Consider the following 16,961-nt stretch of genomic DNA (forward strand, 5'->3'; position numbering starts at 1 on the left):
AATGCGTACGTCAGTTCTACATCACTGTTCGTTCCAACCGCCGATTGATTTCGACCGGTTCTCATCCTGGGATCGCCTACAACGAGCAACAGCATACGCTCTCCGATTCATACACAATTCGGCCCAGAGGCGTCCGAAATATACGGGACAACTGCAACAAGCAGAGCTACGGGCAGCAGAGGAAACCATTCTTAGGTTGGCACAGCGGGAATCATATCCAGATGAGATAGCAGCACTATCGAATAAAGCGCCGAACGAGACCGGGCAGGAGATCATCGGGAAGCATAGCTCCATCTACCGACTGATGCCAATCTTGGATAAACACGGCTTGTTACGAGAGCGCGGCAGGGTCGGCGCGGCAGAGGACGTCTGCTACGACGTGCGCCACCCCGTAATCCTACCGAGAAAACACCGAGTAACGGAGCTTCTTGTACATCGATACCACCACCACCTTCGCCATGGCAACGCGGAGACAGTAGTTGACAAACTTCGTCAGCTGTACACTATCCGTAGACTCCGCGCGGTGGTCAAGTAAGTCAGCCGTAACTGCGCTTATTGTAAGATCCGTCGGGCTAGGCCGGCGAACCCACCAATGGCACCACTTCCAGCTGCGCGCCTGGCACATCATGAACGAGCCTTCACGTATACCGGGGTGGACTACTTCGGACCACTGTTGGTGAAGTTGGGAAGATCCAACGTCAAACGATGGATCGCATTGTTTACATGCCTGACAGTGCGCGCCGTTCATCTTGAAGTCGCTTATACGTTATCCACAGAGTCCTGCATTTCCTGCGTCCGTCGATTCGTGGGTCGGCGGGGACCACCCGCCGAATTTTTCAGCGACAACGGAACAAATTTCCAAGGTGCCGATCGAGTGTTGCAGCACCAGATAAGCCAGGGACTGTCAACAACGTTCACCAGTACCAACACAAAGTGGAACTTCATTCCGCCGGGAGCACCACATATGGGCGGGGCATGGGAACGCTTAGTGCAGTCAGTGAAAGCAGCGATGGGCGAAGCGTACTCCGAGGAGAAGCTGGATGACGAGGGGCTGCAGACACTGGTCGTGGAGGCGGAAAGTATAGTCAACTCAAGGCCTCTGACGTACTTATCACTTGAATCCGAGGAAGCAGAAGCACTCACTCCGAACCACTTTCTGTTGCTGAGTTCAAGTGGAGTGAAGCATTCAATAACCCAAACCGAAGAGGGCCCGCGAAGTGAGCTGGTTCGCCGAAAAATTCTTGGGAGATCACACGAGCAAATCCGCACCAAGCTTGACGCTTTCTGGAAACGCTGGTTGGCAGAATACTTGCCGGTGATCCGTCGACAACCGAAATGGTTCGATGACACCAGAACGATGATCGCAGGAGACTTAGTGATGGTCGCGGAACCATTTAAGCGTAATGGATGGGAACGCGGACGAATTGTACGTATGATTCCGAGTGCAGATGGGCAGCATCGACAAGCCGTCGTGAAGATAGGACAGAAGAGTCTGCTGAGGCCGGTGACAAGGCTGGCGTTACTAGACTTGGAGGAAAAACGTGAAGTTCCGGAAGGCTCCGGACTACACCCGGGGGAGACTGTTGACGCAGAAATGGTGAACTGGCCACCCTGCCACCGTCGTTTCTAAAGCGGCGCCGAACCTGTCAAAGCGGTGCGTTGTTCGAAGTGACAGACGTCAACGAGTGACGGACGACCTGTCAAAAACCATTTCCGGCCCTTCATTCTTTTTACGGTTCGCAGTAAAACAAAGTGCAGCTCGCGAGTGAAAAATAAAACCTTAACTAAAAATAGGATAATAAGTAGTGAATAAGTAGTTTATAGTGAATAGTGTGTATTTGAGCCATATTCACACAGTGAAAGTGAAATACGTTGCGTTTGAGACGAGTTTATTAACTCAACCAATTGAGGTTAGTTTAGGTTAGTTTCTGAATCCAAGCCCTAATCATTGAATTCCCAGAGCATAGTTCGTTGTCCGAGTCCGCCGCCAGTCCGTTGATCCGTAGATACCTGAAAAGAGAAAGAAAAGTAAGAAGAAATTAAATAGAAATAATCAAATACTAAAACTAAATCGAATAGGTCTTGTCTCACGTGGACGTAAAATCGAACCGTAGGGTGCGCAAACAAAGGGCACACCGAATTGTAAGAGCATTCTAATACTATCATGGAATATTGTATTATATTGTAGTTGAAGCAACAACAACAACACCAATAATAATAACAACAGAATACAAATATCGTTCGCTATCAAAACGGCTCGCCTAATTATTTGACCCTATGACAGCCTTGACAGCTAAGGAGACGGTTGAATACATTCCACTAAAAAGAGCTTAACATATTTTTTTTGGTTTGTATTTGCGTGATATTGTTTATGCCTATATAGGGAAACGGTTTGGCACTTCATCCCATAGCTCCTATTTCCATCTAATCCAGGGTTTGCAGAAATTGCTCTCGATAGATAACGAACAACGATAAAAGAGAGGCAAAAACTGCTCCGAATCATAACAAGCCATGATAACAATTGACTTCTCCAAATAAATAAAAGTGTGCGTGACTTCGCTGTATTCCTGTCAATGTATGCTGTCTTCCTCCAAAAGTATTCGTTATATTTTTGCCGCAACGAGATTACCACCCACTTTTATTTTATATATCTTATACAGTGACGTTAGTGTGCGAGAAATTGCGCTTGGAGAACTCAATTGTATCAAACTTGTATACAAGTGCGAAAAATAAAATTGGATAGGCAGCCCCCACAGAAAAATGGTGATTCTCGCTTTGTTTTCGCTCCTTTCATGTTGGTAACTGCACAGCTGTGTAGAACAAGTTGAAATGCATCATCAGAGCCAGTGCTCCCCGTATTTGGAGCTTTCTAAAAGAAATTTATCATGGGGTATGGCCCACACGCTCTCTTTCCCCGGAGAGCAACCAGAAAGGAAAAGAAGAAGAATGGGGTATGGCCTCCCGAATCAGTCCTCTATCATAACAGTTTGCGAAAAAAGTCTCTCGCGGTATGCTACATATCGCATATGTATACAGAGATGATAAGTGAGAGACTTGATCTTTCTCTTTAGGATTCAATCCCAGATCTAATCAAAAACAAAGCAATGAAATGGAATTTGGTTTGTTTTTAATTTTTGTGATTTTTTCACCAGTGAGCACGCGTGTTGGCAAAAAGATGCGACGAGATTGGTACTGCATTTCTTTGTTTTTCGATGAGATGAATATATGTTCAGTGAGATGGAAAATGGAACTGTTCCCCTGATTAGCGTGACTTGCACAATTTTAGAAAAAATCTACTTTTTTCAATTTCGTACAACGTTTATATTCCCCCGAAAAGTACTCTGTATCGAAAGTCGTCCCATACAGCAGAGTGGGGCGTCAGCACTGTCAATGTCAATTAGCGGAAGAACATCTTTCTTTGGTTCTTCTTCGCGCGCGACATCAAATCGAAAAAGGGGAAACACGATGTGCAACAAGCAGCCGCTGCGCCATCCGCCAGGCCGGGCGGGAAATGAAGCCTCGTTTCTCAACGGTGATCCATCACGCCATCGTCACCTACCGGGCGAAACCGGGAAGGGCGCTATCGCCTGGGCTGCTTCACCGCACCACGCACACGGCCGACAACTATACAAAGTAGTATGGTCCCGCCGGACGCCTACAGAAACGGAAGATGACGATGACGATGAGAGGGGTTGAACTGCCACCGTTCGCACGTGACGGGAATAATGAGCTGATTCCGATCCACGCCAAGCGCCGATCGAAACTATTTCTGGATGGGCCCCTCCGATATATAATGAGCGACGAGTCTCTTATCCCCCACTTGGAAGGAGTCGAAAGAAGTCGTTAGCTTTATCGGTTGTTTTTCGATTGTCATAAACACGGTGATCCCGGGCGGAATCCAAGCGGTCAAAGCAATTATATGTGCCTTCCCATCTGCCATATGGGGTTCGTTGCCTCTCGGTGTATGCGATTAGGGTGCAGCTACGAGTGACGCGTTCTCTGTCTATTTTAGACCAGTGATCTATTTTTAGAATGATTACGATCATGCGTGTTGTCTTTAACGTTCCGCTCTGTGGACGATAGTGCTGGAAAATTTACCCCAAAATTGTTCTGATGATGGTAGTAATTGCATTCTGATGAATAATTGCTTTCCTAAGTGTTTTAAGTGCCAGCCCATTTAAGTTATGCAACAATTAAGACACCCTTATGGCGATCCTTTCATAAATTAGAAAGAAAAATGGGGTTCAACATTGGTGTATTAGAAATCTGCTCTCGTTTTTTCGGCTTTCATAAGTAAATCTAGGCAAGTAACGCTTGCAGGGTTAATTGAGCAAACTGAATGGATCGGCAAACCAAAATTAGGAAAAAATCCATGGTAAACTCTTCTGAACTCCACTAGAAAAATCATCGGAATTTCCAAGAAAAATTATTAAGAATTTGTTTTATATATTTCCTTTTTTCTATTTTCTCCAGGAAATTCTATAAATTTTGTTGTGAAATTCTTCTGAATCTGACCGAGAAATTCTTCTCAATTTCCACCGGAAATATTTCTGAGCTTGATCTCAGGGTTTCGTCAAGAAGGAACCCGATGGTAAAAGCATATGATACTAAAGAGCTTCCACCAATTTTCAGCCGGCCCTCAACAAGCGAGTATCTGCTGCTCATCTCCAACATAAATTAAACTAATCCAAAGGGGACAAAATCCGAGAAAAATGACTCCTGAAGTTTCTCAAAGAGCTGATCATTTGTATTCCGAGGTAGTCGAACTCAACGACGCCGTCGTTGTCACCGTTGCAGTTGATGGATGAACTCCTAGCTGGGATGCAATTTGTGAAAGCGTTCAGCAACTTTTTTTCTTTTTCCTGTCTTACGAACGGAGGAAAAAACGTTCGAAGATCCCGTTTATTAAATCGCGTCCTCTACTCTACCTACACGGGAATCTAAAATAACAAGCCAACCATTTGTTCAATGGAGACGAATAACATCAGTATGATGTGTGGATTAGAAAATTGGAACATCTCGTTCATATAGGCATGCTACTTTATGATCGTAGTGGGTGTCGACAAGTGATTTGAATTAGCATTTCAGTGGCACCCGCGCCAGACGCTGATACTGCGAACGCATGAACAAGATTCTGACGAGATGCAATATGCAGTATTGCATCAGCTTGCTTGACCGATCGATTGCAAGGGAATCGTAGTTCGCATAAAAATGCACTCATATGTGCTGCTATTTTGCGAGTAGAACAATTTGTATAATAAGTTTGCATCCTTATTGACGGAGTGTTAGCAGCTTCAATGCGTCGCGTCGTCATGTTTTCGATCTACAAAAGCTTCAGTAGTTATAAGCTATAAATCAATTTCTGACACATATGTAAAGCACTCAGGTTCAATCCACGAGAATAAAAAAAAATAGGATTGCCATATTCGATTAGAGGTCCTACCTATGTTTAGTCTAAGGCTGTCTTCTCAAATTCAACTCGGTTCAAGGCTGGGTCCGCAAATCGTCTTACATCTGATCGATCCACCCTGCTTGCTGTTCCCCTCGCCTTCTTGTGTCCGTCGGATCTCTATCGAAAACTATTTTCACCGGATTATTGTCCGACATTCCGACTACGTGCCCGGCTTACCGCAGTCGTCCAATTTTCACGGTGTAAACGATGTATGTTTCTCCCAACAGCTAGATGCAACTCGCGGGTCATTCGCCTCCTCCACGTACCGTCTGCCATGTGCACCCCACCACAGATGGTACGCAGCACTTTCCTTTCGAAAACTCCAAGTGCGCATTTATCCTCCACGAACATTGTCCAGGTCTCGTGTCCGTAGAGAACTACCAGTCTAATGAGCGTTTTGTAGACACATAGTCAGTTTCGTACAGCGGCGTACACCCAGGTTTTTTACGCGGTTGGAATTCATTAATTCCTCGGTTAACCCGAACTTTCACAGCTTTTTAAATACCACCTAAATTTTCTTTGATTGTGATTTTTTTCGTGCGGTTAACTTATTGTTTCATTGACGCCGAAGGTCTTAAACGACTAAAACCAAACCGTGTAAAAAACCTGGGTGTATTCTATTCGATCCACAGCGTTGCTTTTGCCGATCTAGGGCGCTTTTTATTATCATCGTTTCTGTTGATTTTTTCGCCGTAGTTTGTTTGGAGAAGACTTTAGATATGAAAATGGCCTTTTTTGAGAAAATCCATAGAAACTAGATATGAGCCTATTTCAAGCCACTTTGCCAAAGACACCCCATACCTATGGCATATATAATACAAGATATGTGACGTTTTCTATGGATGGTCCCTGAAATCAGCTTTTCGAGCATAAGGCAAGTGAAAATACGGGGTTGGTGGGTACTATGGCTGCCGATGAATCGATGAACGTTTTAAATGGTAATAATGTTCTAGAACAGCGGTTCTCAACCTTTTTCTTGAGCGGTACCCCTTCGAACTTGTGCTTTTATTGGGGTACCCCCTATTTTTTTCTTCCGATCCTTTTGAAAGGAAGCTTCCAAGCCTCTTGAGCATCTTTAGAGAAGGCTTCTGAGTATCTTCACAGGATCTTGAAAGAAAGCCTCATGAAAAAATTCCAAGGATCTTGAAGCCAGGCTTCCGAGCCTCTTGAAAGGAGGCTTCCGAGCCTCTTGAAAGGAGGCTTCCGAGCCTCTTGAAAGGAGGCTTCCGAGCCTCTTGAAAGGAGGCTTCCAAGCTCCTTAAAAAGAGGCTTCCGAGCCTCTTGAAAGGAGGCTTCCGAGCCTCTTGAAAGGAGGCTTCCGAGCCTCTTGAAAGGAGGCTTCCAACTCCAACTTCTTGCAACGAAGCTCAAGTTTTTCGGAAAAAGGCCTTCATGTCGCTCTAGATTCTAGATTTCAGTTCGGAAGCATATTATTCAATATTTTGCCTAGATCCGATTACATTAAAGATTTTTTAAATGTGTTCAGTCGACGTTTTGTCTTTTTTATCTTTTCTTCCATAGCCCTTCATACACTGTACTGCTTGTGGTAGATTGTTCGAGGTACCCCCTTGGGACCAGCGAAGGTACCCCTAGGGGTACATGTACCCCAGGTTGAGAACCGATGATCTAGAAAGATAAAGCAGGACTATCAAAGAATTCACCCGACACAAAAATATTTGGAATTAAAACCATTTGAGGCACCATGCTAATGCTATTGCTTGATCATTACTTTAAACTACCGGGAAAAGCTATTACTTTTATTTTGATTCAATGGATTTCCAACAGAATAGTCGTTTCTAAAATTATCATTTATATAGAAGGCGAATAGTTTGAGCAATTAAATAATTGTGTGACATCGAAAACGATTTAAAAGTTTAAATTAAAGCCAAAATTTGAAACATGAGTTTTAACATACATGGGGCAAGTGGGACATATTTGAACAACATTTTCGTTAGAGCAATTTTAACTGTTTTTGGATCTTTGTCTAGTGAAAAATAAATTCGACATTCATATATCATATGGATCTGAATCAGATGCGGTTTGATATCGTTGCTTTCATTTAAAAAAAAAGTATTGTACAGTTCATTAACAGAGGGGTATTTTACATTCTAAAAATTATCTCCCGAACGAAAAAGAGCAGTGGTTATAACTATACGATATTTTTTTCAGTTTACAGTGCAAATAACTCATTTATTCTACAATAGATCAGCAGGTTTTGTTTTGTGTTTTGTTATTTTAAATATTTGCATCAGATTTACAGATGTACAGATAAATAAAGTGCTTAACACATAAATTGGCTATTCGTTCTATTACAAATTTAGACCACTGCGCAATACCTAAATCTAATCTAATCTCATACATGCGTAGCCAATACTTGAAAGCAACCTGGAAAATGACGGTTTCTGAATTTTTCTTTTCATATGGCCAGGCCAACTACGCAGTATGTACCGCAGAGATGACTCCTAGATATTGAGCGACTTCAGGAATACCTAAAGTCACTCAATTGCTTGGAATCGAGGGGAAAGGAAGAAAGCGTGGACCTCCCGTACCAAACGCTTCCAATAATATGTGTACCTAATATATAATAAAAATTGTGTACGTGTTTATGTATGATATATATCTGTATGATGTGTATCTGTATGTGTGTATATGAGTGTGTATGTGTGTTTATATGTATACACTGGTATACAAAAGTATTCGTCATGTTTTAATAGAGTTTACTATGAAAACATGACGAACACTCACGTCCATCAGTGTATGTATGTATTTGTATATATGTGAACGTGTGTGTGTTTTTGTGTGGGTGCATGCGTGTTTAAATAAATTTACAGGTTTTCAAAACCTTACCTCTCCTCAATAATTCTGACGCTGAACATGTTTGAGCATTTACATAGGCTTGATCGCAATATTAGAAAGGGCATTGCCCTTGATAACAATCGATCAGCCCTAGCAAGCACGAACATGCGCACGTCTTCAGGATCAGCAGCACTTTTTTATACACTACACATTTGTTTCGACCGCGGTCACTGCACTGGTTCTATTGTTCTACTTTTAGGCGAATCTCCGCACAAAAGTAGAGCGCAAAAACCAACCGCATTGGAAGACGGTCGAAACGAGACTCTACCACAAACAACATTGATTTTCATAAAAAAAAAAGTTGTATACCTGGCCCCGTCCTTACAATCACGGAAGGAAGGGAAGGAATGTTAGTTCAACATCTACTAGTGAAGATGCAGGGAAGGAAAATTTGTGTTAGTGGGTAAGGTGAATAATAGGGAGCTCTATTCGACAATATAGAGCGTTTGTCAATAACAGTATATGCTAAAAAAATATTAAAATATATTCATCAATTTACTTACGAACCGTCCAACGGGGACAAAGTAACCTATATTTTACAAATGTTTCGCATCATATACAAAACACGTTCAACCGCACACTTATTCACCGATCATTAAAAACCAAACAACCAAAAACTCGGATTTTACGAATGTTCTAAATCCTACCCGAAACACGTCCGATCACGCACCAATTGTTTACTCACTCGACCGCGCGAACTATCTGCTTACTGAGCAGAAACACGACAAAACAGGCACTGACGGCCGCGCAATGCAGAACACAATCAGGTGTACCTTGTTTTATCACCCCACAATTCACCAAGGGGTGATAAAATCGGAATATTACTGTATATCTTACATTCAATGATTTACAGCTCTTGAACACATTTCATGATTATAAAAATGCTATGTTACACTAAATTTATTAACAATAAAAAAAGCCCTTCAAGTATATCGAATTATATTGTTATTCTGTTGGATTAAACTATTGAAAGAGTTTTTTTTTCCTATTGGGGTATTCTTTATGAACCGCTGGTTTCGCACAAGTTCCTCTGGTTACGGATCTGTTAACTTTTTTTGCCCTTCATTCAGTGGATTGAGAATGATAATGCCATCCGGGCAAAACTGTATGCTGATTATGGCTCAAGCTAGTACTGTGGCGACCTACATAAAAACATACAAAGTATTGATATAATTAACTTTTATACTCATATTATATGTACCTATATGCATAGAGGAGAAGTCCGCCTTTGTCCTACATCATAATAATAAGTCCGTTGTTGGCCTACATCATAATAAATAATTGGTAATAACATATATCTTCAACGATGGACACGTAAACAGTTTATGGTTCTTTAGGTGAACTGAACATCCCGGACCAGACACGGAATGACATCATCATCACCATCACAAGATTACAGATACTAAGATCATATTGACATAGTTTTGGCGACATTATAATCACCATTTTTATTTATTATTTATATATTTATCGTATAGATTCTAATCATGTTTATACTGTTCTAATATTTACTACAGTCTAATCTCCAAAGATGATGTTTTTACTAACTCACAATCAAGAAAGTAAATTATGCTGCACAAACCCATTCTTCTTGATAACAAGTTGCTATTAACAACAATCGATCCTTTTAACGACTCAATAAATAAATTTTGCTTTTAACGCGAACGAATTAACAATTTCGGCGGATGACGTGTACTATACACATGTGGAAGTATTGGCTTGAGAAATGGATTGCGAGTGATTTGACTATGCGTCCAATTTGGGAATCTCGAGCTCGTTCAGTAGCCGATAGGTTGCGAAGGCCGACGGAGGTCCTTCGTAGCTTAGTTGGTTAAAGCACCAGTCTAGCGTACTGTAGGGTCATGGGTTCAAGTCCCATCGAAGGGAAAGTGGTTACCTCCAATACATTTTCCAAATTAATATCTTTCACATAACGTACATATTCACATATGAGTTTTCATAACATTGTAAATGATTCTGAAGTTGCCTCCGTGGTATAGTTCCAATGAACTTCATAGAATTTCTAATATTGAGACATTGCAACAAATGTCCAACTAAGAGATGAATGTATGTATTAAATAGATAATTAGCAAAAAAAAAAAAGAAAAAAATAGTTTATATCTGATTTTTGGCGATCTGTACATGCTCAAAGGTATACCATGATTTTTTTTCTGATGAAACCAAAAAAATAATTACTTTAAACCGATGTGCTTCGTTAATTCATATTATTTAGTATTTTGATAGCAATTTCGACGAACAATTTTTTTTGATTATTTAAATAATGCATTGATATTTTAGTCTTATCAGGGTGACAATTTTTACCGATTAAATAGTGAATAAATGTATATGCATGAAATTTCGATTATGATAATTTTTTTTTTCTAATTAGCGACATTTTATCGAATTAAACTTAAAATGCATAAAATATGCCTTTATAAAACCGTTTCCTACTCCTGAACTGGCCCTACCATAGCATTTTAAACAGCTGGAGGTTTTATCTTGACCTTTTCAAAGCCATTTTATTACCAGCAAGTTTTATGTTGTTCTATGCTAGAAGCTTGGTGGTTTTCATTGCTATGCTGTTCAAACTAAGGAAGGTTTTTCGTCGACTTTAATTTATACAATAATGTGAGTCGAAGAAATGTTTATCATGGTTTATTCTTTCTGGCCGCAAAATGATAAATAAAATCTTTAGTGGCTAAACAATTTGTGCTTTATAAATGTGTTTATTTATCGAATGTAAAAGTTCAAAACCTAATATTCTTATGCAGATCTTCTTCAGGAGTCAATGTTTTATGTGGGTTTTATACAGTACTCTGCAAAGCTTGACAGCTTATGTAAGTCTTGACCAAAACCAACATATAACTTACTCGCTGGTTTGATGTTGGTTCCATTTTATAGTTCTGAAGAGGAATACAATAGCGTTACAGAACCTAGAAACCGAGTTTTTATATTGGTCATATATATGTCAAAACACGGTTCTCTAGTCACGGGTTTAATTAAATGACAACTGTATAAAACAAAAAAACTATAAGCTTTTGATCGTGCCATTATAAAACCTCTATAAAACTAGCATAAGACTTTGAAGCATTGCAATTGTTACTTAGGCATCATAATAGCTTCAGTTCCTTTAAACCGTTAAAATCAATTGGGAAATTAATATGAATTTTCTACTGAGTTTTTTTTTTAAATTTTGAATAGCAGATCTTCCCAATATCCAGTAGGAACTCTTTCAGATTGTTTCGAGATTTGAGTTACTACCAGAGTTTTTTCAAGTTTCTGCCGGAAACTTTCCAATCATTCATTCCCAAAAAAATATAATTTATCAGAATTTCAAATTCTTACCAGAACCGGAAACTATTTAAACTACTCATAATGGGTGTGTGTGAGAGATCCTCTACCCCTCACCCAGCTGGGGGTGTTGGTCAAGTAGTACTACGAATAATTTGATCAGATCTCATGCTCCGTAATGGTGCCCTTTTTGTTACGAAGACTAGTACTACAAAAGGGATTCACTTTTGAAACAAGACAAGTTTCTTCAGCGAGTGTAGGGAATGGGATGCACTAGTTGTTCAAAACAGGTACAGCAAAACTTAACAAGGACGCCCTTATTCGTACTAACTACTCAGGGAATAGAAGGTCGAGAAGAGCCACCGTTGCTAACTAAAGCGTGAACCGAATATCTGGGACTCCCACAATATCCGCGGCAATAGCAGCAAACGATGCCTTGTGCGTATTTAGTGGCATTCAGATGAAATTTAAAGTTTATAGCACAATGAATTGAAGGAACAGAACCGATTTAGTCCCTCCACTACTGTTGACTTCATTGCTGGCGACATAAAGTCATTGACCAAGTTGAATTTTATGACGGCACAGGCTCTCCTGCCTATGTCAGAATAAATAGTAAACGACTTCACACTGGTAAGCTGCAGGGATGCAAAATCCGACTAATTAGACACTTGAACGTTTACTGTCCAATCGACCCAATGGATATTGCAACTTCGTTAGGATCCATGTTGGGATGTTCTAACATTTAAATCAGCTCTCTGAGGGTTTCTTCCGCTAAACCTTCTCGCTGCACCAGGTTAACGTGGCAAGGGTCATCGGTGGTATGGTGTTATCTTCATCTTCGGCATGCGTCAACATCACGGATATACTAAGCGAACAATCATGAGAAACAATATTCTTCTGATATAGTACCAACAGCCAAAACGAAAAAAAAAACGAGCTGTCATTTTTCTTCTTTTCTTCATTTCTTTCGTTTTGCATCTTCTTTTTCTTTCTATTATCTTCCTTTCGCGTTTTACATCTTCCGTTGCCTGGCTTGCTTCTTCTTCTCCCTTTTGCTTCCTCCATCTCCATTCATTATTTTTACATTTTCCATTTTCTTTCTTTTTCTCTTCCTTCCATCCTTTTTTCCGCCTTCTTGACGATCGCTATCTCTATAGCTGCGTACAAAATTCTATCGCGTATTCTGTTTAACGGACTGAAACCGACTGAGAAGTCTCTCGTCGGCGAATACCAGTAGGGGAAGGTGGGGAGATTTGATCCCCGGGGAGACTTGATCACCCCCTGTTTTATCGGGAACTAAAGTAGTTTTGTTCTAGCGTATTTTTTAGTATAGATCCTCTAGACAAATGACAAATGTGGTGAGTTATTTTTTGGATTGACAACCTTATTTATTCTGCAGGGCGGTTTGTATGTTTTGACCTTCCTAAAGATTTTTTATTGGCCACGCCAAATTTGAACAACTTCTCATCACATTGACCAAATGCTTTCGTTTTATCACAGCACAAAGCCATAAATATGCTTAATGATCTGTACTGATAAAAATTTCAACATTCCATCAAAGTTTTAGGATATTTGGATTTGAAGTTATTGCCTCAATGTGGGGTCACTTGATCCCCAATTAGTCACTCATACAAATTTTGGCGAAAAAATTCAAAAAAATATAAGGTACACCGGGGCAAGTTGAAACGGTTTTTTCAAAGTTAAAATTCGAAGTGCTGTAAAAAAAATCACCCTTTGATATTTTTTGATTCCGTTTGCGGTGTTTGCTAGTTCAGGCCAAAGACTATGCATAAAAAATAAGCACTTACTTTTTTATAAACATCTTGTATATTTGAATTATTTTTTTATATGCATCGTTTCAACTTGCCCCGCGTATCGGGGCAAGTTGAAACACTGCATTATATACAAACATAAGCTAATTTTGCCGTATTAATAACAAAATGTATGTACTCAGTGAGACTCAAGAAGCACGAGGTTGTAAAGGTGACTATAATACTGCCAGGATTCACATAAGAGTCCCATGTAAGTTTTTGACGATTTTGATTTTCTTTCAGAAATTAGCTTAAGATTTCCTGTTTAAGAAAAACTGATAAAATAGTAGGCTTTGTTCTAGAAATTTGAAAACAAATCCCACTTTTGCTGTCTCATCTTGATATTTACTCGCATAAAAATCGCATTCCAGATTTTGATACTCGTTTACACAAAAAATAAACTTAAGTATGGTCCATTTAATTGTCCACAGCAATATATACAAATAAAGAATATTATGTCAAATTTTTGGAAAGATAGCATTTTTTAAATTTATTAGTTTTTTTGTATTTCTACATGTAAAACAAGTTTGAAAAATTCAACGACAAATTACTCAAGGCGGAGAAAATGACATGGGACTCTTATGCGAATAAGGGCAGTGTACAACAAAGTCACAAGTATTTTCAGAGACCAAATTCTGGAGGACGCACTACGCTGAAAATTTATCAAATTGATTTCCTACTACTGGTGACCACTCGGATTACTTATCAGGATGGCTCATTATTTGGTTCACTTGTATATTGTGCCCTTGATTAATTCGGTTGTGACTTTTTCATAGATGCACATTAATTAATCAGCCAGCAGATCTCTCATAAACTCTTTGACTAGAGAAAAAGGCAGCTGGGAAAGCGAAAGGTGGAGTTAACGAAATGTTTACATACTCTATGTTTTATTTTTCTGAGAGTCAGTGCTCAGTAGATAAAGAATCTCAAAACTGCAGTTTAAACATGACCCCTTTTCATTCTAGTGGAGATTGTAGGAGGGTTGCATTCATGACGAAATGAGCGGAAATTTATTACAGTTATTTTCAGAAGTTTGCATGTATTTATAAATTTATGTTTTCCGAATGTATGTATTTACGGACCTTCATCATGGTCCTTCATCTGGAAAAAAAATATTACTTTTAATTGCGAGGGTGACGTTTTGAATCGTTGTTTCAACTTGCCCCGCACCACGCATTTCTATTTGCCCCGATGAGTTAAACATGCGGAGCAATATCAAACAACCAAAATACAAAAATTAAAACGGGTCTTTCATCGATTTTTCATAATCATTATGCTCATGCAACATTGAATGATTATCTACCGTTAACATTTGTTGAAAAAACTCTTCCAAACATCGTTTGAGGCCTGTTTCATTGGCACATCAAATAGTTGGTTTGGATTTTGCAAAGAACGAAAAATAAACATTGGCAGGAATTGGTTTTGAAAGCTGCAATCAAGATGAATACACAGCTAGGTGTTGCAATGTGCTTAGTTTGTGGAAGAGAGGAAGGCGGGGGTGAAAAATTCATTTTCAGTGCAAAACGACAACAAACCGGCTGGCTCTCCCATACTAAAATCCAAGATGGCTGAATCGTGAATTTGGCAGATTGGAACACCTAGTGGTGTATTCATCTTGGCTGCAATCTTCCGGGAATGGCAGTCAAAAGGTGCGTCTGGGGGAGTACTTTTTTGAAAAAAATAATCAGAGCACTCGGTCATTTCCCATCTAAATTACAGCTTCCGTTTCAACTTACCCTGCATTTCAACTGGCCCCGGTGTACCTTAAAACTGTTCTCAGGTTTCTAATGTTTTGTAGATTTGACAAATTTGATGAAGGGTTGGCAGGAGAAAATATTTATTGCGTAGATATCATAGGAAGGGGATCAAGTCTCCCCAAATTTTAAAATTGCATGTGCTGTCGAATTGAATAACAAAAACCCAACTTAATTCACCGAATAGTGATACTGCCTTTCTCGTATTTAGCCAAGACACCAACCTTAGATGGTGCTAATATGGTTCTATATACCATATTCATTATAACTTTTAAACGCAACGATCGAACGTTATCAAATTAAATAGCGATCAACTAGCCTTTGCCTGTCGAATGAAACTTGTTGTGAGAAAATTGGTTGAGAATTACTATATGAAAAGTTGTCTAATGTTTTTCTTAATTTTTGTGCACACATATACACACACACACATACACACGGACAGACATACATTATAACAGACTGGTATATAACATTTTGGGTCTCCGAAGCTTCTATAAAAAGTTCGTTTTCGGAGTGAAATTATAGCCTTTCGGTACAACTTTGTTGTACGAGAAAGTCAAAAACGTTCATGCACAGCAATGAAAGTCGTTTTTTGACAGCACTCCAAAAAATCGAATGTGTATCAACAACAACAATAACTTAAGGACTGACATACATGAGTAAAGTTAAATATTATATTTCTGTATCTGTGTGGAAATCGCGTATGTTCGCCCCGTAACGCTGGGTAGACACCTTTGCGTGGTGTGTTACGGTGTAAGATCTACCACGGTCACATTGTCAGCTACAGGCAAATCCTGACCCAACGAATACCTTCCCCAATAACCAACTCCGTGGTACTTATGAGGGTGTCGCTGAGTCGGGGGCCTCTCGTTAAGTAAGTGCTACATCAACACTTACTTCCCCTCCCAAGTTACGGTGAAGATGGGCGTGGCCAGGAGTAGTAATCCTCATGCTTTTGTGATTTTTATCCTAGATTGAAATCAAGGATCACACCCAACTTGATTTCTGATAGCAATCTGAATAAGGATTTCAAAAGAAAAACATGAGTATCACTAGTGTCCAATCTACGAAGTACACCGTAACTATGCTATGCTATGCTATGCTGTGTGGAAATCGCGTATGTTTATTTTTGGCTGTGATATATCGGAAATCAGTCCTATCTCCCTTTAGGTTTTGTGAGGGCCGAATAACGATGGATCAGATGTTTAGCCTGCGGATGATTCTTAATAAATTCCGGGAGTACAACTTGCGGATTCTCCATCTATTCATTGATTTTAAAGCGTATGATTCAAGGAAAAAATAGCTTTGGCAGATAATGCCTGAACATGGTTTTCCGATGAAACTGATTAGGCTGGCAACGCTTGATTGCCTGAAATCAAGTATCCGGATTACAGATGAAGTATCACCTGGTTAGTGACCTTACATGGATTGAAGCAAGATGAAGCACTTTCAAATTTGCACTCGAGGGTGCGATTAGAAGATCTGATGTACAGGGAAGGTACTATCATCACACTGTCGCATATGCCCTTGGGTTTACGGACGACATTGATTTCATTGGAATCGATTGTAGGACAGTAATGACGGATTTTGTCTTACTGAAGATAATAATGGCGAAGGCCATTATCTCTACCAAGTTGTGGGTAGAGATAGTGGTGTTGATGCCTAAGTTGTGCTTGATGGGGATGTGTAAATAATTATAACACCATCGCTGGTTTTACATACAAAATGGTCATGTTTGAGGATTGATATCTAGATCTCTAGCGATTAAGGATATATTTCGCATACCAGCCTACAATA

General features: G+C 39.8%; 1 protein-coding gene across 1 annotated transcript; it reads left to right on the forward strand.

Annotated features, from left to right (window-relative positions):
• Positions 1-592: 592 nt before the first annotated feature.
• Positions 593-1,630, forward strand: LOC134222882 (uncharacterized). The gene has a single exon (XM_062702026.1). The coding sequence runs from the start codon at positions 593-595 to the stop codon at positions 1,628-1,630; it is 1,038 nt and encodes a 345-aa protein (XP_062558010.1).
• The last annotated feature ends 15,331 nt before the right edge of the window (positions 1,631-16,961 follow it).

Source organism: Armigeres subalbatus, chromosome 3 (genome assembly GCF_024139115.2).
Source record: "Armigeres subalbatus isolate Guangzhou_Male chromosome 3, GZ_Asu_2, whole genome shotgun sequence".
Lineage (NCBI taxonomy): Eukaryota > Metazoa > Arthropoda > Insecta > Diptera > Culicidae > Armigeres > Armigeres subalbatus.

Coding starts and splice junctions, on each gene's coding strand:
- LOC134222882 (XM_062702026.1), top strand. CDS start 593: ATGGCACCACTTCCAGCTGCGCGCCTGGCACATCATGAACGAGCCTTC.